This window comes from Tachysurus fulvidraco, chromosome 2 (genome assembly GCF_022655615.1).
Source record: "Tachysurus fulvidraco isolate hzauxx_2018 chromosome 2, HZAU_PFXX_2.0, whole genome shotgun sequence".
Taxonomy (NCBI): domain Eukaryota; kingdom Metazoa; phylum Chordata; class Actinopteri; order Siluriformes; family Bagridae; genus Tachysurus; species Tachysurus fulvidraco.
This window is the reverse complement of record NC_062519.1, coordinates 41216927-41244748: the sequence shown is the minus strand read 5'-3', so window position 1 is coordinate 41244748 and position 27822 is coordinate 41216927. Positions and strand designations below refer to the sequence as shown.

Below are 27822 nucleotides of genomic sequence, written 5' to 3'. Positions count from 1 at the left end.
GTATCACTTATATATATATATATATATATATATATATATATATATATATATATATATATATATATATATATATATATATATATATATATAATAGCAGTCCAAACACAAACCCCAACCTCACACACGAAATAATATTAAATTCCTTGCAAGGATAATTACAACAAATTAATTACATTTTTAATTCCTAAACAGCAAAAAAAAAAAAAAAAACGCACAAAAAAAAAAAATTTAACGCACAAAAAATTGTACATGCCCGCACACATAAAGCATTATATTATTATTCTAGACCTTGGATATGCCTTCTTCAGTAGTATTAGAAGTGACAAGGGACGACACAGAGGTGGACTTCATTCAGATTTTCTTTCTTTTTTTTTCTCTTTCTTCTTTTCATCTGTACACAGCTATCAGTTTGGGTTTAATGCTTAGTAGAACGTGCAATTTTTATTTTTTTAATTTTTTTATGGAAACGATCCCACAGCCGTTTGATTGACCTGAGTTCTTGTGGCTGAGCTGAATCCAGTTGTCCTGGCGATAATTAAGAAAGGTTCACGAGCGTCCGAGAGTCGTGGTTTTTAAAGCGTGAGAGAACGAGTGGAACCCGGTGCAGTGTGCGGCTTTGTGAAAGAGGAGCCTTGACAGCTGAGCGCGAGCATGAGCGAGGCATGTTTGTTTTGCATTTACTCCACACACAGCTGCGCAGACCGTCCTTTCTCAGAACGTTGGAACACGATATCACTTGTCGCTTCAGCCCTCAGAGCAACCCGAGAGCAAAACCGGCGTCCGACACAGTACAGGAACGAGAAAGGAGGAACAGAAGAAGAGCGCTAACCCTCAGAAACATCTACAGTATACACTCATGTTTTCATGCAAAAAAGAAACTGGATCCGTTGATGTAACCAAAAGCTTAGAACCCAACCTGACTCTTTAGCAAGTTGAACTTCTTTCAAAATTCTGGACTCTGACTAGAACCCTTCTAGGTTCTGTGTAGAACCCTAAAACAGCAGGGGTTCCAAGCAGAAGCACTCTGAAACCCATAAAAAAAATCAAAAAATGTTCTTTGTGCTAAGCACCAAGAAGCTGAACTTCTGAGCTTCTAGGTATCAAACAATGAGCAGAAAAAAAGGTTCTTCGGCCTTTCTTTAAGGAGATCTGAGAAATTAGAGCTTCTTATTGTGCAACAAAGGGTACTAAGAACCCCTTCTGATAGTAAATGTAGTTTTTATGTAGAACTAAGAACACTTCAGGAACGATTCTCTCTGAAACCTTTCAGAAAAACCCGCACTGGTGTCCTACTGAAGCCTTGGTTCTAGGTAGTGTTTTCATATCAGAACTGGTTCCAAGCAGAACCTTTTCAGAACGCCGAGAATTCAGATGAGGCAAACGGGGTCAATTGGGTGATTGCGGGTTCTTCGCTTGGAACCTTTTCTGACAGAAGTTGAGAACACGTCATTATCCAGTGGTTGTTTCATTCAATGCAATCAGTCCCTTTAGGGTAACTGACCCTTCAAGAATTGTTTTTTCTGTCATTTTATTTCAGGTCAAACTCTGGACATCATCCCATCATAAAACACTTTAAGGAGATTCAGAACCCTTCTAGGTTCTGTGTAGTGTCTCCCAATCGATAACAGGTTCCAAGCGGTACCGGGTATCGAGCTGAACTGTAAACAAAGGTTCTTCAAGCGTTCTTGAGATAATCATGGGTTCCTCACCCCATCCGTCTTTCATCACAGTTAGTTAAACTCATGGAAAGTGTTTGGCCAAGACGCAAACGTCAGAACGTTTTTAATCGACCTGACTCGTCAGAAACGTCGGAATTTCGCCACATTTCGTACCTTTCCGTTGTCATGGTACCAAACCACGTAGGTGGTGAGAAATACAATGAGCCTGCTTTCTGTAGCCGATCCTCTGTTGCAGCTAATCACAAGCATTTTGTTCCAATTCAGTTATTTAGGTCAAAGCATTTAGTGAGGAACTTTTTATTTACTGGCTCTAGATAAAAATGTTAACGTGAAACAAAACAGAGCTAAATCGATCAAACTGATGCTTTAAGTCATAAAAACTAATTTAAGGATTAAAATGTCTCCGTTCAGTTCTGGTTCAATCTAAACTTCCATAAACAAGAGTCTTATCTGGAACTAAACAAATATCACGATGAAACGAGCTTCCTTCCTTCCGTTCTTCCTCGCCTCTTTTTTGTTTTAGCATCATCTACTTCAAACTTTGACCTCAAGCGTGAGCGTGGAAGCGTTAAACGCCAGCGCCGATCGCTCATCTCTATTTATTAACACAATTAAACCTCTTCACGTTCGAAAGGCGAGGGATCGAAAAGCCTCCCAGAACGATGACCTAAACGTGGTTCCCATTTATACACTGGAAACGGCTTGTCCAAACACGGATCGGATTCTTCCTCGAATTTAAAACAGATTTGCTTTTACCTGATCTATATCTGGAATCCGGAAGAAAGGAAGAAAAAAGAAACCAACAATCAGACTTAAAGGTTCTGGCTTCTAGCGCACGTTGAGTAAAATTTCCGCCGATGAAGATAGAAAAGTGCAGAAGGAGAGACGGTGTCAGAGTCGAGTGCAGAAAGCTGGACGTCTCTCCCGCTCCGAGGGACCGCTGCCAAACAAATAATGAATCAAGGATCAAACTCGAGCCTGCTTTTAAATGTTTATACGTATCGTATTTGAACTGGCCCCCGCTGGAAGATCGTACGCTCAGATAAACGCTCCAGAGGTCTCGACTGAATCAGCACAAGTTCTTCTGCACTCAGCATTTGAAACCTCGGGCCTGGGCAGCAAGTTACAGTTTGCAAAAGAACTTTAAGAAGTTTTCTAATTTTTTTTTCCTGCCTAATGTCCCAAACCACTGTCAAATTACACTCTTCATTCGTGATCTTTCCAGAAATCTGGTCCCTCTACGAGCCGTGATGATGTTTGACGTTATTGTTATCGCTGTACGGTGCATGTAAAAAACCCCGTCCGAGCTCTCGGACACGAGCGTCGTCACTTCAGGTTAAACGTCTTGCCCTGATCCTCTCCAGGAGAGAAAATAAATTTGGATTGAGATGTAGAAATACGGGTAATGTATTTCAACAAATCCGTCATCTCGCTAAAGTGCGGCTTGGGGCTGCCGTTAAGAGCCGTCTCACCTGGGAAGCTCTTGGAGAGGGGAAAGGCTTTAGCTCTTTTGTTACTCGTGACAGATTGCTAGCTCTGCACAGAAGTGGAATACATTACGTTGTTTTTTTTAAGATGCAGCATTTACACTGTGATACAAATGTCAAATTTCATTTAACCAGAGATGTACGGAAGGCAAATTGCCCATAATCCTCCATGTTGCTGAAATTTCCATGCGTATGATGTAAACCTGAGCTAAATTTGGGTCACGCTGCGACACCGGTACCACGATATTTATGCTAGGACTTGTGGGCGGGGCTAGACGAAGTTAGCGATTGGTCAAAAAAATCGAATGAAACAAAAATTGTTAGGATCATGTAGCGACTCGTAGTTTTTCACTATACATTCACGATACATTACGACAAAGATCCTCTTAACGATAAACCGGCGACGAAAGAAAACGTCTTCGTACCATCATCGATCAGCATGACTGGAGAATCAGCAGGTGCAGAAAACAGGCTCATTTAACACACCATTCCTCACACTGAGCTTCAGGAAATATGTTAACGTGGTTTAGTTACGTCTCATAAGTCTGCCGTCATCCTGTCGGTGGATTGAAGAAAAAAAAACGTCATAACAATCCAAAACTTCTCACACCGAACTGAACTTTGTCATCAGACGCCTGTGGACAAACCTGTAACTCTGAGGATAAGCGTCCTTCCTGTAAGTCATAAAGCTTAAAGCCGTCCACCTTCTACACCTTCCTGTAAATTGTTCCTGTACGTTCAGGGTCGCTCTCTCACCGTCTCACACACTGCTCTGAGGAACGAACACGTCGCTGTCGGATGTAAAAAAAAAAATCTTCAGTGCAACGTCTGTGTAGAACGATTCAGACGACGTGTACGTGTACGTTTTGCCCCGATGGAAAGAAAAGCTGTTTATTTTTTAATTCTCAGATTAAGTGTGTAAGTGATTTTCATCAGATTTGCGACGACTCTCAGGCTTGTTTCGGTTTCTATGTAATTATTCTCTACACCTTGGACCTACAGGTTCATCTGATAAGTGCAGAGGTTGTTTTTATTATTAAGTTTAATCCCAGGAGCTACAAATCCTTCATGGTTCTCTTTGGTTAATTCTCATTTCTCAGATAATCAGATTGATCTCAGATGATTCTCCTCCTTATAAGAGATTTTCCTTCACAGGTTTGTTTGTTTTTTGTTTGTTTTTTTTGTGATAACATTAATATTGTCAGTTTTCTGTTCTCCAAGTCAGTCCACTCCCTCACCGTCTTTGTCCTTTTCCACACATGGCATGGCGATCGCTCTGGTATTCACCCACACTGGTTTTTTTGTCCTCTTCACAGCCTCTTTTCTCTCCCCGCGTTGTTAAAGAGCACTACGGGCGGCCGTGCCGGTGCGTCGGGGCGATCATGTGGCCCAGGAGATGGCTGCACTGTGTTCCTTGGCTTTCATGCGCAGAGCGGCGATGCTGGACGACTTCCGGTCAGGGTCCATGTTCAGGTCGTATCCGTTGATGCCGGTGCTCATGCCTGGACTGCCGAACAGACTGCCCATGTGGCTTTGTCCCATGTGACCTCCGGGACTGGGCACGCCCAGGAAGTCGGACACTCCGCTCGCCGCGTGGGGGTGAGGGGTCATACAGGAAGTCACTGAGTCACACGGAACGACACAGCCTGGCACCGGGGACGCTGCACTACTGCCTCCGATCCATGAGGGATTCTGGATCTGTGATGCAATGGAAAGAAAACATATAGCTGTTAGTCTTATTATTACAGTCTAATACACAAAAATAGGGGCAATGATTTTCTGCACTTTTCAAACCACTACAACAATCTGTACAGAACAATACTAAAGAAACGACCATCTTTATTCTCATTACCTGAGCCTTTACATATTTACATATCCATAATTATTCAAATTACAAAAACGCCCCAGATCCTCGTGCCACTTCAAACACATTAATATCACAAACATGAACTAACTAATTAACTAGCTTCAATTAGCGGTGCTCCAGTGTTACTAACCCCAACCCATTTACAGTGACCAAACCTGTCAAAATATTATGTTCCGATGACAACCACCATCTCATCCTGGCTAACATTAGCTTCAAGTTAGCTAGCTGATTTATAGCTTTTATACATATGCACTGAGAATGTCTCTCAGTTTGTTTCTTACGAAATGAGCCTGGTTTCCTCACTTGGAGAACATGGACTGCCAGCAGGGGGCAGTGTCAGTCTCTCACAATGCTAACGCTAGAAAGTTTTCCCAGCTTACTAGCATAACCAGCGCTAACCCAAGTCATGCAAACGTTACAACTAGTCAAAGTGATGACATCATGCGATTTTTCTGTCTTTTATACGACACAAACGTGACTGTTTGCTCATCTGATGTTAGCACTAAAGGTTATACTTAATTTTCAAATGCATTCCGAGTGATTTTAAGCGTAGAGTTTGAAGATATCGGATTTCCAGAGAACTTATTCTACAACTAATTGTTTCTTTAAACCGGAACTGTACCACATGCCTCCGTTATGGCTGTCCTTCGTTTCTAAACACAAGGAAAGTCCGGAGTTCTCGTCTCGGTTGTGACGCCGAGTCTGAGACGCATAGTTTTTTTTTTTCGTGAGATTTATCAGGCACTTTGAGGTTCTCAGCCTCACTCAGAAGAGGAATGTGCGTCTGTGCTTCTCTTCAACACCTAGCGTGACTCTGTGGATCTGTCTTTTCTGCTGAGAGGAGGAGTGTGGAGGGAAGTGAAAGGGCAGTGTGTGTGTGTGTGTGTGTGTGTGTGTGTGTGTGTGTGTGTGTGTGTGTGTTGAAGCAAGGGGATCTGAGGGAGGGCTGCGGCAGAGAGAGAGATGAAAGCCCTCTCAGGGAGATGCCCCAGATGTGCGTCGGGCCGCATTCCACAGCTGCAGGCCTGCTCCCTGAAGAGCCTCCTCTGCTCTCCCACTCTCCTGCAGATTGACAATAAATCCGGGGGAATCTCTCGCTCTCCTGTGAGGGCGTGTCTCGCTCTGCCTCGGCCTCCGATCCTGACCCGACTCCTGGGACGCGAGAAGCCTCGAGCTTTTCTCCGGTCCCACACAGTGTTTACAGCACACAGAGCTGCTGTTATTTATTTATTTATTTATTTATTTATTCTGCATTTATACCCCAGTGCTGATTGAGTAAGAAATAATAAACTCTGGGTCCTTCAAATAATCAGTGACTGGTTGGTGATGAGTCAGAGACACTGCTACCATCCCAGTGTTGCTTTATTCCTCTACATCTACAGCAATCTGATAACCATCACTAATTCTTTTTTTTATCCAGTTACAGTTGCAATTAATGTTCCTGCTCTCGCTTTTAGAATTATTATTATTATTATTATAAAAGCAGTTCTAATCAGCCGTTCCTTCTCGAGCCTCTCTTTATTCTCTCTCTTGAAGGTGGTCACGTTGCCAAGAAACGGCAAAGAAACATAGGATCCTCTTTCCTCCGCTTTACATCAGACCGTTACGAAGCGCCGACACTGGAGACTCCGTACATCTACGGTCCGTAAAAGAATACCGAAAAATACGCCACACCTTCCGTTACACGCTTTTCCTAATCCTAATGTTCAAGTACCACTGAATGATCTGTTACCGTAGAAACGAAAAGGATTCAACACCTTCTGAACAATAACAGTCCAGACCTCAGGAGAACAGCAGGAGAACCTCCTGCTGTTCTCCTGAGGTCTGGACTGTTATTGGTCAGAAGGTGTTGATTTTTATTACCTAGCTTAGACTTTTATTGCTAAGCTACGTTCAGTAACGCAGGGCATCTCGTTACGAGGCAGTTCGCCGTACCTGAGCGTAGTTCTCCGGCCGAGTGAGGAGTGGAAGCTCGTAAGCGGTGGAGAAGTGCGTTCGGACCTGCTGCATCTGTCCAAAACGTTCCCTCTTCCTCCACTTGGCTCTTCGATTCTGGAACCATACCTGCAGGAAAACAGAAGGTATTTAAGATACGCCACATAAAAGCCGGGCTTTTTTCGGTCGTTGAAATCGACGATGTATTTGTTATCAGCACAAATTGAAACGATCCCAGCGAGAGAAAAAAAAAAAGTCTTATCGTGCCTGTTACGAGGCAGGATGTCGCAACACGCTCGGTCAGAAAGGATCCTGGCTGTTGCAGAGCGCTGTATTATTTTTCAGCATCTCTTCCTGGAAGAATAGTTCAGTGAGACCTGCGTGGTGTTTGATGTTGTTGGAGATGACAGATTGCGAAGGGGTCCTCCGAGCCCCCCCCCCCCCCCTTCCTCTATCGGAGCCGTCAGGAACAGCAGGAGGTAGAAAGGGGAGTGCAGGAACCCGGCGGGGCCAGAGGTCTCAGAGAACCCTGTCACTCCTTCACCTTCACTCATGATAGATCGGAACAACGCAATATAAAAGAGCCAAACAGCTTCTAAGTGATTTCACTCCACAAACACAGAGGAGAATAAACGTTATATGATACGTGAGGCGTTTGTGTGACTTCTGATACGATTATTCTGGCTTGAGCTGCTGTCGTAGTTCTGTGTTTTTTCTTTTATGATGTAATATCTGTAGAATAATGAAGTGTCACGGTGCAATTTTCTATAATAGAGATGTATTCTAGTAACTTTCTTTCTTTACTTCCTTCCTTCTTGTCTTCTGTTATTTGGCTTATGGGAAATGTTTGTGTGACGTTTTTGGATCTCTGTCCTGAGGTCTCATGAGTTTCAGGATGAAGGATAATCCAGTATTTTTTTATTTTATTTTATTTTATATATATATATATATATATATATATATATATATTATTTTTTTTTTTTTTTGTCTGGTCTCTTTTGTTCTAAAAACTTCCTTTAGAGTTTGAGCTCAAAGCTGGAAACAAACTTTAGCCCAATCATCTTGCTGATCTCTGGTCCACTGACATGCATTTTTTTTTTCCTTGGGCTTCCACACACGCATGCAGCTCGCACACAATTAAGAAAGGCGAGGGAAAGAAAGAAACGAAGCCATTCTTCCGACTCCACAGCGGCACGGACAATCAAAGAGAATGCAGAGGATGGTCCTTAATACAGACAATGTGGAGAGAACTTCACATCACATCAGTTCCTAAAACAAAATGTTAGCAGATCCTGCAGCACCCCCTCACCCCCACCCCTTTTTTTTACCCCCTCACCCCCCTTTCCCTTTGTGCTTAGACTAGCATAGCACAGCATTCTCATGACAAAAGTGCACCATAATTAACTCTGACAACGGATCCTAAAAGCGTTGTTTATGAGAGCATTATTATGTTTAAACTACCATCAAAGACAGAGAAAGCGATTTAAATACAGGCCGAGTCTCAGATGGGTTTAAGTCTGCCATTTTCCGCTGCAGTCGAACAGAGAGACGTCATCGTTCTATCTGCTCTGAGTGAAACCCGATCGCACTGTCACTCTGATTGCACTTTATGTCATGTCCGATCTCTGTGTCCTGTAGATTAAGGTTGTCTTAAATGACGTTATTTACCATGAAAAAACACCCATCGTCAGAGTAAGTGCATCATTACCACTTGTGTTGTTTACACAAGGAATAATTAGCGAGTTAATCTTAATGAACATGTCCAGAATGATTGACAAATATCCTGTAAAGCCTGTTACAGGAGACAGACAACTGACTGATTTGTTTTTTATAACCTTCTGTTCATCTGGTAGGAAACGTGAACCACGACCGCTGTTTTTATTTGTTTGTTTGTTTGTTTGTTTGTTTGTTCAGCATAGAACTGGCTTTTGTTATGTTTGATGATGTCAGCAGGAAGGAATCTAAATAAAACTATTAAGAAATTAGAAATTAAGCTGATGCTGAATTATAAATTACCCCAAAACTCCTAAATTACTGCAAAACTATATACGATTATAGAAAAGCTTTGATTTATAATCCCACTCTCAGTGTTTATAATGACTTATTATCCCACTCAGTGTTTATAATGACTTATAATCAAACTCAGTGTTTATAATGATTTATAATTCCACTCTCAGTGTTCATAATGACAGAATCACACTCAGTGTTTATAATGATTTATAATCCTACTCTCTGGTGTTTATAATGATTTATAATCCCACTCTCAGTGTTTATAATGATTTATAATCCCACTCTCAGTGTTTATAATGACTTATAATCACACTCTCAGTGTTTATAATGATTTATAATCACACTCAGTGTTTATAATGATTTATAATCCCACTCAGTGTTTATAATCATTTATAATCCCACTCTCACTGTTTATAATCATTTATAATCCCACTCTCAGTGTTTATAATCATTTATAATCCCACGCTCAGTGTTTACAGTATAATCATTTATAATCCCACTCTCACTGTTTATAATCATTTATAATCCCACTCTCAGTGTTTATAGTAATTTATAATTCCACTCTCTGATGTTTATAATCATTTATAATCCCACTCTCAGTGTTTATAGTAATTTATAATTCCACTCTCTGATGTTTATAATCATTTATAATCCCACTCTCAGTGTTTATAGTAATTTATAATTCCACTCTCTGATGTTTATAATCATTTATAATCCCACTCTCAGTGTTTATAATGATTTATAATCCCATTCTCAGTGTTTATAATCAGTTATAATCCCACTCTCACTGTTCATAATGATTTATAATCCCATTCACACTGTTTATAATCATTTGTAATCCCACTCTCACTGTTTATAATCATTTATAATCACAATCTCACTGTTTATAATCATTTATAATCCCACTCTCACTGTTTATAATCATTTATAATCACAATCTCACTGTTTATAATCATTTATAATCCCACTCTTAGTGATTATAATCATTTATAATCCCACTGTTAGTGTTTATAATCTTTTATATTCACACTCTCTGTGTTTATAATCATTTATAATCCCACTCACACTTGACAAAAAATGGCCGTTAGCCATGTATGTGATAATTTTGTAAAAATTGTAATGGTTGGCAACCTGTTGTGGAGTTTGAAGGTAAAAATATGTAGAGATGAATAATAAACTAATCAGCTGTGTAGAGATAACATTGCCTCTGCATGATGGATTATTTTCCTTTACCAGCTCCACATGTTAATGATTTGTTAAACTTCAGCGTTCGGAGGAAAACGTTTTTAAACGAGTGTTGAGTTTTCATTGGTTAACTCATCAGCACTGGTTGGTTTCATGTTTAAACACCTTTCTTGTATTTATACAATTAAAAAAAAACACTGCTAGAGAGAGTTGGACTGTGTAACGGATTGTGCAGCCACTTGTCCCTGTTTTCTTCCTGTCCTCGGCTTGGGTTTTATCTTCGCTCTTCAGTTGGGAAATTAAGATGGGATCGTTTCAAACCCGAGCTTGTTTTCATTTTATGTTTAATTTCCTGACGCCTAAGCCCCCCGGCTTTCCGACGCTGCTCCTCCAACCCCGGAGAGGCGTGCCGACAAGAAAAGGTGGACGTATTCCCTCGCTCCTCTGCTCTCCTCTTTCTGAACCCAAGCACACGAGCCAACGCAGAGGCGTGTAGAATTTCTGCTCTCACCAAAAAAGCCCGCCTTTGTACCAGAGAGACCGAGAGGCCAGAGCTTTGAGGGAGGATTGTTAGAGAGCAGAGTTCAGTTTAAAAATGTCTTCTCTTTTCCTGTCTCTCTCTCTCTCACTCTCTCTCTCTCTCCCATGGACTTTCCTCCTCTGTGCACTTTTTAGTAAACTCGTTCAGTGGCTCGTTGTGAGGAAACTTTTTTATTTTTGTGTGTTTAGCGCACGTGGTAACGACACAGTAATTGGTAAAGACGTTGACAGCTAAAGCCACTTAGACGCTTATTATGGAGCTTTATTTATGTTCCAGCGCTGGAGGAGAGTGAACAGAAACACTAAACTCGGCCCAGCGGAAAGAGGGGAAAGATCAGCTTTGAAGTCGTGAGCAGCTTCGAAGATTGATCGTCTGCTTCTGCTGTCACTCAACTTCACCTTCTTTTTTTTTCTTTTTTTTTTGCAAACAATTCAAATAAACTTTGTAGTTTTTTTTTTAATTGAAATTTGTAGGTTCGCTATCTTTTTGTATCGTGGCGTTTTTTCTTTGTTTGTTTTGTATATTCATCAGATATTTACTCAAATCCACGGCGGGTTTATGATGAGGTGTAATAAATCGTGTCAGTATTTTACTGTACAGACACAACTGACTACTTACTAATGGTGAACGAACTCAGCCAAGTGCTTTGGCCTTCTCGCTGAACGCGTTTCTTTCCATTACTTTTTCTTTCCGTTTCAAATAATCCTGTGGTATCGGACCTGCAGGCTGTCGGGACGAGGTGCAGGTTACTAAAGTGCTCGACCTTTGACCTCAGGCATCTTGCCCATCTTGTGTTGGAGTGGTTGGAGTTTTTTTGATCAGATTCATTCAGATTTCCTCATGAGGATGATTTATTCCGCTTAGGAACTGCTTTGGTAACGGAGCTTATCTTTATATTTACAGTTTTAACAGTTATAACGTTTTTTTTGTTATTTCAGACACGTGTAAGATCGTAGTCAAAACGTGTTCTCTTTTTTAGTCACGTTTACCAACTAAAAGTGGCTCTGTGTTTTACTCGAGTAACCGAGAAGAGGTTGAAGGTTACGAGTGAAACTTCGGCACATCCAAAGCCTTCAGCGAGGTTCTCCCGCCCGGCCCAGAGAGGAGGGAGGGACACATTCTTTCCCGAGCAGGACGTTAATGAAAAACAAACAGTTTAAATCCCGGGGTTCTTAGTGAAGTGTGCACGTGCTGTTGGGTGAAGCGGGTTCTCCGTGTGTGTCACTCAGGGCTGGAATGCATCCGTGGTCCTGCAAGGATTATATGCAAATATAAAGAGGGGGTGAATCTGAGGGTCATGGGTTCTGGGTTTTTCCAGACTCAGGTATGTTGTAATTCAGAGGTTCTGGCAAAGGCCTCGGGTGCAACCTGACACCGAGCAGAATGCATGCGATGTCCTTTTTACCCCCCTCGGCTTCACACATATGGATTTGGATATCTGTTGGTGCTTCATTTTCATTGCCTGTGTCGATTCTCACCGGTTCTCTTTATAATCTTGCTCTTCAGAAAAGCTGAATCCAGATTTTAAAACTACTCGCAAGGTTCTGAGTGACGATTCCGTGATTTGAACATATTCACTTTTAAGGTTTTCATGTGCAAAAACTTCAAAGGAGTTTTTTAAAGCAATATTCGGGTGTAAGATTTGGGGGTTCGGTGGCACGTAAATCACACGATTCTAACTTTACGGTTAGTTTTAAGGACCCGATGTTGTTAAAACATTTTGATAGAACATTTGTGCGGAATTAGTGTTAGTTATGTACAACATTCTAGAACAAATATGACATCCGATGAAATTTACAAACCCTTACAGTTTCCCAGCCATTACGCAAAATTTGTGGCAAAAAAAATGAGCAGCTATGTGCGAAGGTTACAGTACAGTATGTGCCTTAACTTTACATTTATAAAGGCAAAGGTTTACACAGCTTTTGAATTTGCAAAACAAACAAAATCGGAGCAAAACGTATAGCAAAGTTTTAGCACGGATGAGTGCAAATGTTTACAAACCTTTAGTTTCAATTTAGGGAACCGAATGTTTAACGTGAAAAAGGTTCTAAAGCACAAACTCAATTCGATGACCCTCTTTCCTGGATGCAACACACGAGTGCAGAAATTTGTACACCCTTATTCGAATCTTACGCGAAACCAACAACAAAAATGAATATTTCTGAATAAGAATCACACACGTGTGTGTTTCATAGGACTTCAGTCCTGTCTCACATTTTGAGCTCATTGGATACGACTTAGTTTTATTTTCCATTTTTCTAAATCCAACTTTTAATACCAGGTTCTTTGCAGTAAGGCCTTTATATCTGAAGCTGTAGCTGGTATTTCTGATTCTCTGGTAACATGGCTGACAGCAAAGGCTAGAACGTGTCATCGGAGATACAAACAACTCGACTGGTGCTGAAAAGCTCCCGGGCTGTAAGGAGGAGCGTCAGGTGGATTTTACCTGCACTCGAGCCTCTGTGAGGTCCGTCCTGAGGGCCAGCTGCTCTCGAGCGTACACGTCCGGGTAGTGCGTCTTTTGGAAGACTTTCTCCAGCTCTTCCAGCTGATAGCTCGTGAAGGTGGTGCGATTGCGCCTCTTCTTGCCCTTGTTGCTCTCACCCTCACCTTTGTCCAGGGGGGAGGTGAGCTCCGAGCTGGGTCTCTCTTGAGGAACCTTGGCTCCTGGATCCTTCACGCTGAGGTAGCTACCATCCATCCCTGTACGGTCGGTGTTCGCCTGCAGCTCTGAGTCGGTTAACCCTGTGGTGTCTTTACCTGGAAATAGAATAAGAGAGAAAGGGAGAGTTAGAGCTGCAGAATTGGAACTGAAGGATCTTCATCCACTGGAGGGAGGAAATTTGTTGGAGATGGTTGATGGGACTGTTGGGAAACATGGACCATGTGGTTAGAACCAGAAGAGTTTTGCGGGTTTGGAGAAAATTGATGAAATCAGGAAAATTCAAATAACAAAATAAATGACAAAGAGAAGAAAACACAACAATATGCTCTTTGTGGTTCTGTACCAGGTTCCTTTCTTTATCAACTCTTTCACTTACTGCTAGCAAGGATTTTAAGTTGAACCCATTTTTTGGAAGCTAAGAACCTGTAATTATCTAATAAACCTTTAAAGAACCCATAAAGAATCTTTATGTCTAACCTTTTTATGTCTAAACTATTTGTTAAACCCTCCAGGTTATTGTTCATTAGTTTCCTCCTAATAAATATCTTGAATATGTCCAGATATTAACGTGTAACTGTTTTGGTTCTTGTTACACTCTGAGGGTTCTTGGCTTATAAAAATGATTCTGTTTACACCGGAAGTGGAACAAGTGAAGAAACAACAGGGTTCCAGACCCCACCTTGGTACGAGAGTATCCTATCTAGCATACATTAATGTTGTTCTATTACGAAGGGTTCTGAGTCAAACCTTTTTTTTCACAAGCTAAGAACTTGTAATTAAGCACAGAAACCTTACAGAACCTTTAAAGAACATTTGTTTTTGTAAAAGAGTATGTATGGATTTCAACAGGTAACTTTGAGGTCCTTGGTTTACTTTATCGGAAAGAAGGTTCTTTATGTGTTCTTTAAGGGTTCTGTGGAAATGTAGAAGACCCCAACTGAAGAAAACTAAAGGTTTTAGATTTGACCTAAGAATCTGCATTCTTTAGTGCCAGATTTGTGCCAGATACAGGTATATCTTATGTTTTATGTAATAGTGTTTTGTTTTACGAAGGTGAATAAAGGCTTGTATGAAAGTGAGACGACGTATTTCGTCCAGATTCATACCAGTGATGTCATACAAAAAGGTCTGAATGCAAATCATGTCCTTATCCCCGAGTCTTTTCTCATGACCCGCATAAATCGTGATGAATATTTGTTGATCGTATGGATGACAACAGCCAGACGTCGTTAGGTTAAAAATATGAAAACGAAATGATGTTTGTTTTCTGAGTCATTTCATCTGTACCGATTCGCACCTGCACGTCGTACCGCTGGAGCGTAAGAATCGCTTTTGATCCATAGAGTTCCTCAGGCTGTTTGTGTGCCTGAAGCCAGAGCGTTAGTGTCAGGTCTTTGGCGTTGTGTAATATCTGAACATGTCTGACTTGCTCCACTTACGGCTGCCAGTCTCAGCTCATAAATCAAGTGCTCATATGAAACAGATACCCAGAAACAGATGTAATTGCAGCCTGATAGAAAATTGCAGGTTTCCTCCTCTATGGCTGGATTCTTTTCACTTGCCTCGTACCCGCACGCTTGTCTGTGTGATCTGCTGCAACACGGAGCACAGAACAGTCACGACGCCAAACTGACCCAGCGATGAGACACCATCAAATGTTCTGCATCAAGCCACTGGAAACGTGCATCAGCTCAGCTGTGAAACCTCAGTCTGCCACTCTGAAATGGATTCGATTTTTTTAGCCTTCAAACGTTCATGGTAAAGGATGTAAAGCGACTACAGCTTCGGCCCGGGTTTGGGATTTCCTCGGGCAGGAAGGAGTCTCGTTTTCTCGTGTTGCAACAAAGAAATAGCAGTTAAAAAGCTAAACGTGTGCATGATGTCAGTCTCTGGCGTGTGGAACGCATAGGTATGGTTTGAGCTTGGGAAGCATCGGCGATGACGCTACCATATGAATCGTGGCATTTGCTCCCTGAAAAAAAATGTTACTTTCTGACTTACTGACAAATTGACTCACTTACCGACTCAATCATTTATTTACACACTCACTTATTTTCTCACTGAATGTCTGTCTGAATCATTCATTCATTTACTAACCTACTGACTCATTGACTGACTTTTTCTCTGACTCACTCACTGACTCACTCGTTTATTTATTCACTTACTCACTTATTTACTTACTGACTGTCTTACTGACTCATTAACTGACTCACTCATTTACTTACTTACTCAATCACTTACACCCACCCTGACTGTCTCACTGACTCACTGTGTGACTCACTCGTCCATTTACTAACTCCCTGACCGAGTTCTTCGCTGACTCACTCATTGACTCACTAAACGATTCACACACTCTCTGCCGGACTCAGTCGATCATTCGCCTTCTCACTAACTTATTTACTCAATAACTGACTAACACACTGAATAATTGACTCACCTATTTAATGACACACTTACAGACTCACCAAAGCACTGAATTACTCAATCCCTGATTCACTCACTGAGTCAGTTATTCACCGATTCACTCACTTATTCACTTATTGCATTGAATATATTCTTTTGCGTTTGTGGTTCTTCGTATTTTTTATTGGATTCGTTTTTGGTTGTGGTGAAGCATTTACTTGTTCCTGTTACATGTCCTTACATCAAATGTTGCGATAAATCATGGAAGGATAAATCATGAGCACAAGGAAGTAGCTTGGAGGAATCAAGGAGGCATCAGTTTGAGTTTTTACTAACAAGCAGTTGTGTGATTTGATAGTTAATGGAAGCCAGATTGTGGAAAGTGGAGCTGAATGTCTAATAAAGACTATAATTAAATTAACGGCTCGATCGGTTCACATATACAGCCTAAATATGTCGGGGTGAGGGTACCTACTGCTCGGCCTGGCGTTACGCGGAAAGAGACTCTCTCTCTCTCTCTCTGTGTGTGCGGGTGCCAGGCAAAAATAAGAGCGAGAGGTTCGATGACCCACCAGGGATCCGTCGTCTCGGGGGTTCCCTGTCTTGTGGGCGACTTCCCCTGAATGTCCCCCGATTCTTAATTTTTTTGGAGGCAGTGGTCGCGCAACTGGTTAAGTCTCTGGGTTGTTGTTCGGAGGATCAGGGTTCAAGGCCCAGCACAGCCAAACTGCCACTGCTGGGCCCTTGAGCAAGGCCCTCAACACTCCCTGCTCCAGGGGCGCTGTATCATAGCTTCCCCTGCACTCTGACCCCAACCTCCTCAGTTGGGGTATGTGAAGTAAAGAATTCCACTGTGCTGTAATGTACATGTGGCGATAATAAAGGCTTCTATGCCCCCCCCATTCTAAATATATATTAGCTTGCTTTTTACCTCCTTTACTGTTCAGTATAAAGTGCACCACAATGTCCCACAATGCACTCTGATACGCTCAAACTTTATATCGCTGCAGCCCTGAAATACCCATAATGCACAGTATCGTTTAGGTGGATTTCGCACCGTATTTGGAGGTCATAGCATTATAGTGTATTTGTTGTATGGAGAGTAGGGGACTATTTTAAACCTATAGTTCTCAGTTGCCTAGCAACAGCGTTCTCATGACTTTTTACGCTTAAAACTCTAAATGTACTGTGTGTTTACATTCCCATGTCGAAGGAAGAAATTGAAATGTACAGCCCCGAACCCTAATCAGACATGTCCTCATTCTGTCGCAAATATTCGACAGGGTCAAATGTCCATGTAAACAGTCGTAGCGGAGAAACCAGATCTTTTACATTTGCACTGATTTTGCTTTAACTGAGTCACCGGACACACTTGCAACTACGATACGAACGTAGTGATAGAAGTAGCATTTTATTGCATGTTAAACTCTGGTATCGTAGATTTGTTTTGTTCCGTGTTTGTCGAATTGTTTGTATTTATTTCCAAGACTTTGTCTAGGTTCTATTGCTTTTTTTTTTTTTTGGTAACATAAAACAGACCATACAAATCGTGCTCTAGAGAACCGTCAGTGTCAATAATGTTGACATGAAGCATGGCGGTCTCAGTACGTCTGCTGTTCACTACCTGACTCGCCTCGTTTCAGATAAACGCTTGACCACTTGTTGGTGTAAACAGTCAGTGATGAGAATAAATCCCCCCCGAGGGTCTGTTTTTGGTCCTGTGTGTAACAGAGACCCCAGCGAGAACCGGCTGTACGGGACCGGGTGCTTTCCCTGGTCACTGTGGCCTCTGTGCCGTGACAGACATGGATTCGGGGCTCAGGGGGGAACATAATGGCTCCCATATTGCCTCTTGCTCAGGACTGACACATCCTGTTAAGCAAGAAGGAGCGAGCGTAAATATTTTCGGCTTTCGCTTTGAGATGCCGTGTGCCTCTGACTGTCAGACTGTTCGAAGTCGCTGCCTGGCGATCAAAGCATCTTGCTGATGCCTTGTGTCGTCCGTGCATTCGGTTTGACGTCGGATATTGTGACAATCCCTCGCTTGTTAGAATCAGGGATTGAACCTGGCGGCGACGTTTCTCCGTCGCTCAAGGTGAACAGCGGTTCTGCTCTCAGAGTTTCTCCATATGGCCTTGTAACGCGATCTGGGCATGAAACCTCACTGCAAATCGGTTGTGTCAGAACGGGAAAGGCTCGGAGAGGACTGCGGTTGTACGGCGTCGTAAAAGGGCATGTGGGCACAGCATTTAGCTTAGGAAAAAAATCTCAGGCTTAAGGCAAATGAGGCTGTGGAGGTCACTGTGAGTCTTTTCCCAAACCCCAAATCCCAGATCCCTGTCTGCATTTACAAATTATACCAAAAAGAAAAAAACAGTCGCTTTGTACATGTCCTGTAATTCCTCAGCTTTCTAAATTTCTATTAGAATAAACAGATGTAATCTTTTCTCTTAAAACCTTCCAGTTTAACTATTAAAGTCTGTGTAAAAACACAACCATGGAACATTTTAACTCTAAAACTATCAAACCACCTCCAACAGCGAGAGAAGAAAAGTCTGGAGACGATTGTTTTCCAGCCCCGACCCCAACCCGAGCTAAGACGTAGCGCCATACCGCATGTGTGTCAACGGACCTCTGATCTAATGTCAGCCCTTTATCCAAATAGCCATTTTTTTCCCCGTGTAGCTTTTTAGATCTTGTCACTTTTTGACATGCGGATGAAGAACTACAAATCGAGCGAGAGTTCATGAGTAGGTTAGGAGAGGCTGAGGTTCAGCTCCGGGACTAATTGGCTGTTTAACCTGAGTGTATTCACACCTGCCTGCTTAGCATGAATGAAGCTTGTAAATTTAGTTTAACAGTATCTGTGCTCACTGCTTTTGGAGTGAAAGCTCCTCAAAATCGCTCGCCATTCGATACGTCTAATAGAGAGCGGAGGAGAAGGGCACCTTTTATACATTCCATAATAAACGCATGAGCGATTCAGACGCTCGATCCAGACACGAGCGCACTAAAAATGGAGCCTTTCCTCGGGACAGGAGACGCCAGAGGCTCCCGACCACGTAAGATGTCAGTACTCGACCCTGGAGTTAGTCAGGGTCATATCTTTACAAGGGGCAGCGATTTATTCCCAGTTGAAAATGGGGGAATACATCAAAGTGTAATTTAACTGGCTGTAAAGCGGCAGGGCATCTCCTATGCTTTTTATGCAATCTGATGGGCAAGGTCAGCACCGGGCAAATAAAAAGCAACACAATAAATTAGGCACCCCGGGGTTCCTGCTAAGGGTTAACAGCAAAATATTACAGACAAGATATTCAAATCTAAATCTAAATAAGGATATATTAAATAATCTAAGGACACATTGGACATTTCGAATTGCTTGGAAGCAAAACAGTGGAGAAAAAGAAAAGAAAAGAGAAAGAAATCTGTGTGTTTTGTTCTGCTCTGCATTTATTTGTGTCTCTAATTGGGTTTGTTTTCTGTTCATACAATACGAAAAAGATCATTACTCTGAAACCTCGCCAGTGGTCTGAAACTCACTTCCTCTTTCTAATTGTTTCAGTCTCTCTCTCTCTCTCTCTCTCTCTCTCTCTCTCTCTCTCTCTCTCTCTCTCTCTCTCTCTCTCTCACTCACACACACACACACACACATTTCACACAAGACTGACGGATCGGATGGAATATGGATGTTGACACATTGACACGAACAGTATTTTTTTAGCAATAACTGTTTAAATAATGTAAGAAAATATTAGTAAAAAGTTGAAAAGTGATCTCATTAGTAAGCCACGAGCAGAGCCAGTGCTATAGTTGAAGAAATTCCACATCTTTAATCTTCTGTTTATTAAATCTTGGACTACATTTGACCACACACTTGGGTTAACTGGCTCTAAGCAGCATTTCTAATTAATCGGGACCTCTTATTATTATTATTATTTTTTTAATTTTCCTTCTTTCACAGATTACTCCAAGCGATATATTCCATCCAGACCACAGCATTCTTTTCCCTTTTAACGTTTCAAGCATCACCTTATTCAAGGCTTAAAAAAAGGCCCAGTGGTGAGAACCTGAGCCATCCACAGAGAAGTCCAAACACAACGCTAGTCCTGAGGGAGGATTTATCTCAGCAGGCTGCAACAAAGAGCACACGCTGTGCAAGAAAACACAGCATTTCCTTAAAACCTCTGCTGGTGATAAATCACTCCTCTATCCACTTGTCTGAGGATCTCTGAGCCTTCGCTCTGGAGTGATTTCAACTCCAGCCTGTTTAAAGTCTCAGGAGATTTATTCATAGATTAACAAACTTTTAAACGGTCCTGACAGCAAGAGGGGAGTTAATGTAATGTCCTGCATAGGCGCTAATGATGTTTTTAATGTTAATTTAATGGGAATTAATGCTGGAAATCACTACAACTACATGTGACAATCAGATTTATTTATTTATTTATTTATTTATTTATTTATTTATTTATTTGCGTCTTTAAGATAAAAAAACACAACAGAAATGATCTGAAGGCCTTTAAGCTCCACCCACTTTACAATCACTTCTTGTCGTCTATTACCATTTCTGCTCGTGATGTCGTGTTATCGGTCATTAGGTTAATGCACATGACATAGATGTCTATTAACCCTTTAAAACACTTATAAAGCGGAAGAAACTGGAAGCAACAGTTTCTCAAAATCCTTTTACTAAACAAGCTTCTTTTCCTATTTAAACTATAAAGGATGAGTCGCTAAAATTCTTTTGATGCTAGAAGTTGAATAAACACTAACTTCGAGGATAGCTTTTTAATTTAGATATGCAAATTTTACATATTTATCTGTGACGAGGAACCACATGCAGATGAACCTGGATTAAACTGTATTTACTGTTCATCCAGTTCTCACAACATTATTTTATCCCAGGATTTAATTCCATTTCATTCAAGAGATTCAGCTGTAAATCTTGCAGCTGAAGAATTCACATTTATGCAAAATATACAAACATGATGCTAATTTCCATCAAAATGAAATATTGTTGCAGAAGTGTCTGATCCCGGGTCTAACAGTGTTATATTTCTAGACGTTTGATTTGTTGAACCCATAAACTTGAATCAGAAGAATTTAGATGAACTGATCTCTGACGAATCCACGTTAGCGTGACCCTACTGTAGTCCTGTAGAAAACAGATTCCTGGCTAATTCCCGACAGGCAGTTTTAATAAAATTAGATCGTTCGGTTCTGCTTGGACGCGTGAAACCCGCTCACGTGTGTTAAACCCCGGGTTTGATTAAGCCCTTGTCCAATCAGCTGCCTCGTCTTTGAAGCGTTCGGCCAGCCTGCTGCGCTCCCGTGTGCCAGTCGAGACTAATGTAAATTGTAAAAGCCGTAATGTCGTCTAAGTGGTAAAGTGATCCTGGGTTCTTGTCACCACTCTTTAGACTAACAACCTGCAGAAACGCAGCCGGTTCTTCAGAATAAAGAGAACCTCAGGGACTGGTTCTTATTATTTTTCACCCCTGTTGCTTTACAGTAGTTTGAGCTCTGTGACGTGCTAAGCCACCAGACTTCATCTACCAGTTTGTCGTTTTATTTAATGTTTGTTTGAATATATATTTAACGTATATACAGTATTTATAGAATGAGGAAACTCTACTGAGTCTCAATCGGATATAAATCAGATTCTGGGTCGTGTTTTTATTTCTTTATGGTGTGATTTCGTTTTTCATGTCAGTAGTCATTCATTTATTTTTGACGATAATATCTAAGTAGTTTTATAGGATCATGAGAACTGAATGTAAATGAAGGAAATCTGAATTGAACCAAAACAGGCTTTTATTTATTTATTTATTTATTTATTTATTTATTTATTTATTTATTTACTCGTTCATTCATTTAGCCACACAGGCATTATTTTATTATTCTGTATTAGTATATATATATATATATATATATATAAATTCATTTATTGAATTTTTCATTTAATCATTTTGTAGTGTTTCGTGTTTTAAAATGTTAAAATGCTATTAAAATGTTTCATCTCATTTTAATATCGTAAAAGAACTTTTGATAACATCTGTAACATAATGACCTCTGACAGATCTGTGAGGTTTTTGTGTATTTTTAAACTAATTTACTAATTTAGCTTTTATAGAGAAGATTATCAAAATCACTCTCTTTATGCATTTATTTATGTGACTGATCCACACACACGCACACACACACACACACACACACACACACACACACACACACACACACACACACACACACGTGTATGGTTTAGATAAAATGAATTGTAGCGAAAAATGAAAAAGTAATCTAAACAATGTTTTACTAACACATAAACATGGAGGATAAATACTACCACACCTACAACAGCAATTTCAGAATGATTCACGTCCCATATTTTATGTTTGAAGGAATCTTTAGAAAGAAACCTGAACGTTCTGTTCTCACTTTACAGCTTCACTAATGGATTTATTTCACATTATGTGCTAAAGAATCCTAGCTTCTTCAATAGGTTTTTTTTTTTAATTAATTGACACTCAGTAAATAGCTACAAGACAACATCTTTCTCATTCACTTTAAAAATTGGACTTTCTCCAAAAACTTATCTGAGCCAGAGCTCCAAATTCACCCTCCATGTGCTGTAAGGAATTCGTGCATGTGGTTGTGGTACCCAGCTGGGTCAGTGTGCCACACAGCTACACACAGGCTTCATGGCGTCGGACAAAACCCTCTGACTCACGGCTCGGGAACGACGGCAGAACAAACCACCAAAACGCTCTGCACTTTTCTTTTTATACTGTTTAGAAGTAACATTTCAGGTCAACCGTCAACTGTTTTCTGTGGAAGGAATGTTAGTGTTGTCCTGGAATTTATTGGGAATGTTGTTAACGGGATTAATCAGACGTCCAATCAGGCCTTTGTTTGGTTGTGAAATCAATATTTAGTCTGAAGTCAAGATTAATTCTGCACTGCAGAGCTCTGCTGCGAGGTCGAATCGCCAAACTGTAAAGTTAATCAAAAGTAACAACCAAAAAAAAAAAAAAAGACTTTAGGATTTAAATACAGATTTAAAATGTGTTGAATAAATTTTTTTAAAGGTCAGAAAAATTCGAATTTTTAACCAAAAAAAAAAAAGGATTCACATTTGCCTTATTTTTAAATGTGACAGTTGCCTCAGGAGAGTTTGGTGAATCATCCATCTGATCTGAATTAATGTGAGTTCCTGGCTTCCTTCTAGCTTTCTTTTTTTTTTCTTTGTTTCTTTTTTTTTTAAATCCTTGTGAAACTCCTTGTGGTTTGTATAGTTTATTATACAGAATGTTATTGTAGGAGTCAGTAAATTGCCTTTACTTTCTCAGGCTACTTTTCATATTAAGCAGTGCAAAGGAGTCCATCTACATCATTCTTAAAAAATATATGTATAGAAATTAAACGCCCTGAAAACGAAGAAAACTTTTTAAACACGTTTTTATCGCGTTCATCACCTTCACGTCAGGATTGTGCCAGTGTTCATATAAGTTATATCCTGTTTATTTCCTTACATTATACGTTTCATTCATATATATATATATATGTATATATATTATTCCAAAGCTTCAGAACACTTCATTATCCTTTGCTTCATTCCTGTTAGTTTTTTTTCCAGCAGAATGTTACCGAGGTTTCCTTTTTGCGCAGCGAGGTCGTGAGGAGTTAACACACTTCCTCTAAAAAGAAATAAATTACAAAATAAAGGTATAAACATAGACTTTTATAGTAATGCTGATGTACTAAATGTGCCCCAATATCACTAACTAAACTCGCCAACTATTATAGGGTTCCGAGTTTTAAACTGTGCTCCCAGTTTGTCCTGAGCGCTGTGTGTTTAATAGGTGACGGTGACGCGCGCCTTTAAAAATAATCCTCTAAACCTGGGTGCAAAGTTCAAGCTCTTATTCTTAAATCTTAATTAATGTTGTTTTGGTTGTTTTTATTCATTTGTGAGGCCTGAATTATTCAGCAATTTCCCTCATTCAGTAAACCGGATATATCTTGTGCGTTTTATTGACAATCAAAAAACAAAAATGTTTCATCATCCATAGGAGGTTCTCATGTTGTCTCTCTTTATGGAATATGGAACCCTTATAGATTTATTTGAACCCTTGCAGAAATGATATACAAACTCGAAACCTTACTGTATCTAACTACAATTATAAGTTATTTCTTCTCAGTATATCTACATAAAATAATAATAATAATAATAATAATAATAATAATAATAATAATAATAAAATAAACTACCTATACTGTTTGTCCTAAGGAAAAATATTATTTATAGATTTTATCATCATTGTTTGCCCTGTTGGTGCTCGTAAACAGTTAGGTTCGGTTCGTTTGGGTTTTTGTTGGGTTTTTTTTTCTTCAAGATGCGACTGCAATAGAACATTAGATATCATTTCCGTCCTCTTAAGATAGTAAGTGCACAGAACTGGCACCAATCCAATCGCATGAAACGATTCTCCCTCTCTCTCTCTCTCTCACACACACACACACACACACACACACACACACACACACACACACACACACACACACACACACACACACACACACACACACACACACACACACACTGTATGTAAGAATCCGACGTTTCTTGGGAACTCCGTATTGTTTCACGTTATTTGCAGAAGGCCAAACAAGCGGTGTAATGTGATGTAGTCTAATGTGATCACGGCTGTTTACTTTATTATCGTTTATAACCTCCATCCCATTGGTCTGAAGGGAAAAAAGATTTGGCTTTAATAACATCTGTGCAACAGATCAGTAATAAATCTGCTGTGTGTCAATAGTTACGTCATGCAGTTACAGTAATCCTTTTACTGAGAGAAGAATGATTGCTTCGTGAAAGCTCACTAATTATTATTATTATTATTATTATTATTATTATTATTATTATTATTATTATGAAAGTTTCTTTCAGACCGTTTTGTTATTTCGGCATATGCAAAGATCACACTTATTAACCCTACATGCATAAATTCAATTCTCATGAATAAATGAAAATAGTGAGCGCACTGATTTAATGTCTCTGCTATATATTCGTGTCTGTAATAAAATGTGGCGTGAGTTTTCCAAAAGCGTGAATGATGTGCACACCTTTTGTGCCTTTAGTGTGCAGCTTTTAGCTTTAAAACTTCACGTTCTGATTTGAGGAATTTTTTTTTATTATATTATTGATCATTTCTATAAATTCTTGACGTCATAAGTCTTAAAAAAAAAAGTTTGGCTGATAATCAGAGTGATAACCTAATCGAACTAATGGTACCAAACTGTAGCGTATGTTGTGGCTGGTAAAGGTCAGTACCATTAGTGTGTCTATGTTAACATGACGTGACATTAGTCTGAGCATTCAGACTAATTGTACTTCATCAGTGGTTCATTTAAATGTCCAGTTCATATGGTTTTAAATAAACACCAGTATAAGTTGCACAGTGAAGTTACAAAACACGCACCGTTGATGGTCCACATTCCACCACAGCGACAGCACACAATGGAACCTTTGGTTTCTTTTCTAATTCTCAGATTGCTACATAGTGGCTTTGTTTGTTTGTTTGTTTGTTTGTTTGTTTGTTTGTTTGTTTGTTTTTGTTTATTGAAAACGCCTTGCATAAATTATCTTGCATAACAGCTTGTGCATTGTGATTAATGTGGAGCCTTGAAGCAGTCGGGTCAAAGGAAAGAAGGTTGTGTTGTTTGATAAATCTGATCCTCAATGCTATACTGCACATGGAAAATGTTATTCCTGGAACAGACCGATCAAATTGTGCGTTTAAAAGCACAAAAGTAAAACATAATAAAAATAAGGAAATAATAATAATAATAATAATAATAATAATAATAATAATAATAATAATAATAATGATGATGATGATGATGATGATGATGATGATGATGATGATGATAAGCAACTGCGGATAAAGCTCAGGCTGATGTTCTAAAAATGTTTATAGGTTACTCTTTGATTCCGTGTACAACCAATAAATCACCTTAATAGATTGTGTTACTGTAAGTGTGTTGTGTGTTGTCATGTCTGTGAAGATCCTCCTTCCTTACTGTCTGATTTATAGGCTGTAAATAAAACACGCTTAAATTAAAGCTGACTTTATTGGGTAAAAAAAGGCATTTTATTACTAACATAACTTGGGACATACTTTCAGCATTCGTTCGATAATTCTAAAGCAAAGCAGACGTAGAGTTGGTCGTGTTTTATGTCTAGTTTTATTGAAAAACGCTAAAATGTTATTAACTCGACACGCGATTAAGTTGCGCACTTTGCGATTTAAAAGCATTAACAGTTCCACAAGCTTTGGTTTTATTCTGCTCTTGGAGACAAACCTTCTTCTTCTTCTTCTTCTTCTTCTTCTTCTTCTTCTTCTTCTTCTTTTTGTATTACATAAGACGCTTTTGTGACCTTTACCTGCGTTTCATCCTCTTGACGTCACTAATGCGCGTGTTACTCGCACATGCTGGAGACAGATTTCGGGAATTCTTAGAGAAATTTATAGCAGCATATTTATAGCATCTTCCTGGTCTCAAGATGTCGCGTTTTTATGACTTCCCGTTCAGTATAAACTCTCAGTTACGAACTTCTGCAATGTCGCTAATTTGTTTTTGTTTTGGTGAAATTGTTCCAGAAATTCTTTAACATTTAAGACGTGCGCAATGACGTGTGTCCTGGTCGATGTTAGAAAGAAAACCCTGCGTCATTAAGGTTCCTCTTTCCTGCCACATGTTGCACATAACAATTTACCCTTATTGTTCTCAATAAAGTTTGTCACTTAATAAAAATTATTATTATTATTATTATTATTATTATTATTATTATTATTATTATTATTATTATTATTATTATTATTATTATTATTATGTCTCTATATGAGTTAGTCTAAATCTGGTGCTTCTTTTGTGTTAAATATGAAATTATAATTCTATTATAGCGCGACAAATTGAACATTTCACCGTCATTAAAAAACTTACTGCAGACTGTTTTGACCTTTAATGCGTTTCTTTAAAACCTCTAAAAATAGCTGAATTCAGGCATACATTTGAAAACGAGTCCATTCAGTTGTCCGATCGGATATTATTGAGGACTGGAACACATCTTAATTGGCATTAAAACAAAAAACAGAATATCTACTTCAGTCGAGAACTGAATACATGAATTGTGTTAGCGAGATTGTCTCATTAAGTGCAAATAGATTCCAACAGCGACAATTATTAAATGTGATTATCCTTTAACTCAGACCCATAATCTGCTCTGATCAGATTAAATAAAAAGAAATGTTGTAGGCCTCCATGTAGCTGCTGTTTGTACTGCTGAAAACTTGTGAAGCTCACCGTAACAGGAGATGAGTCCTCCGTTGGCTGTGCTGTCCTGGTGCAGTTTGCTGCTTTCTGGTGGAGTCTTGCAAGAGGATCTCTGCATGAAGAGGTGGTATTTGTTAAAGGTGCCTTCTCCAGCGGTGCCATCCAGTGGCTGGCATTCCTGTTGGAAAGGGCTCCGAGACTTCTCTCCGTACGCCTGAACTTTGCTGCTGCTGTTGTTGCTGTTGCCGCTGCTGCTGCTCAGGAAAGTCGGGCTGTATTTGTTGTCGCTGCTGGTTGGAAATGTCCTGAACGGGTTGCTGCCTTGCTGATCCCTAGCTTGCGCCGCGGACGCGCTATAATACGAATCCATGGATGTCATGTCGCAGTATGAAACGCACGTCTCGGCGTTCATTCCTGAAAAAAAATCTACGGCGTCGACGGGGGGTGAAAGCAGAGGGTTCTTTTTTTACTTAGTTTCGTTCTTTCTTTTGCTTAGACTAAAGGAAGCAGACCCTCTCAGTCTCTCTCTCTCTCTCTCTCTCTCTCTCTCTCTCTCTCTCTCTCTCTCTCTCTCTCTCTCTCTCTCTTACACATAGGCACATACACACACCTACACACACACACAAGCAAAGTCAAACTCAGACTCACACACGCAGCTGGATTTGGTTACTAGATGTTTTCCAGCTTTAAAAAGCCCCCCTTAA

The 27822-nt window shown here is 40.0% G+C and overlaps 1 protein-coding gene across 1 annotated transcript; it reads right to left on the bottom strand.

Annotated features, from left to right (window-relative positions):
* Window positions 1–103: 103 nt before the first annotated feature.
* On the bottom strand, window positions 104–27652 carry alx4a (ALX homeobox 4a). Its single transcript, XM_027178465.2, has 4 exons — window positions 27149–27652; window positions 13154–13467; window positions 6969–7097; window positions 104–4864 (listed from the first exon to the last, which is right to left on the bottom strand). The coding sequence occupies exons 1-4, from the start codon at window positions 27528–27530 to the stop codon at window positions 4547–4549; spliced, it is 1143 nt and encodes a 380-aa protein (XP_027034266.1). The 5' UTR covers window positions 27531–27652; the 3' UTR covers window positions 104–4546.
* Between the last annotated feature and the right edge of the window lie 170 nt (window positions 27653–27822).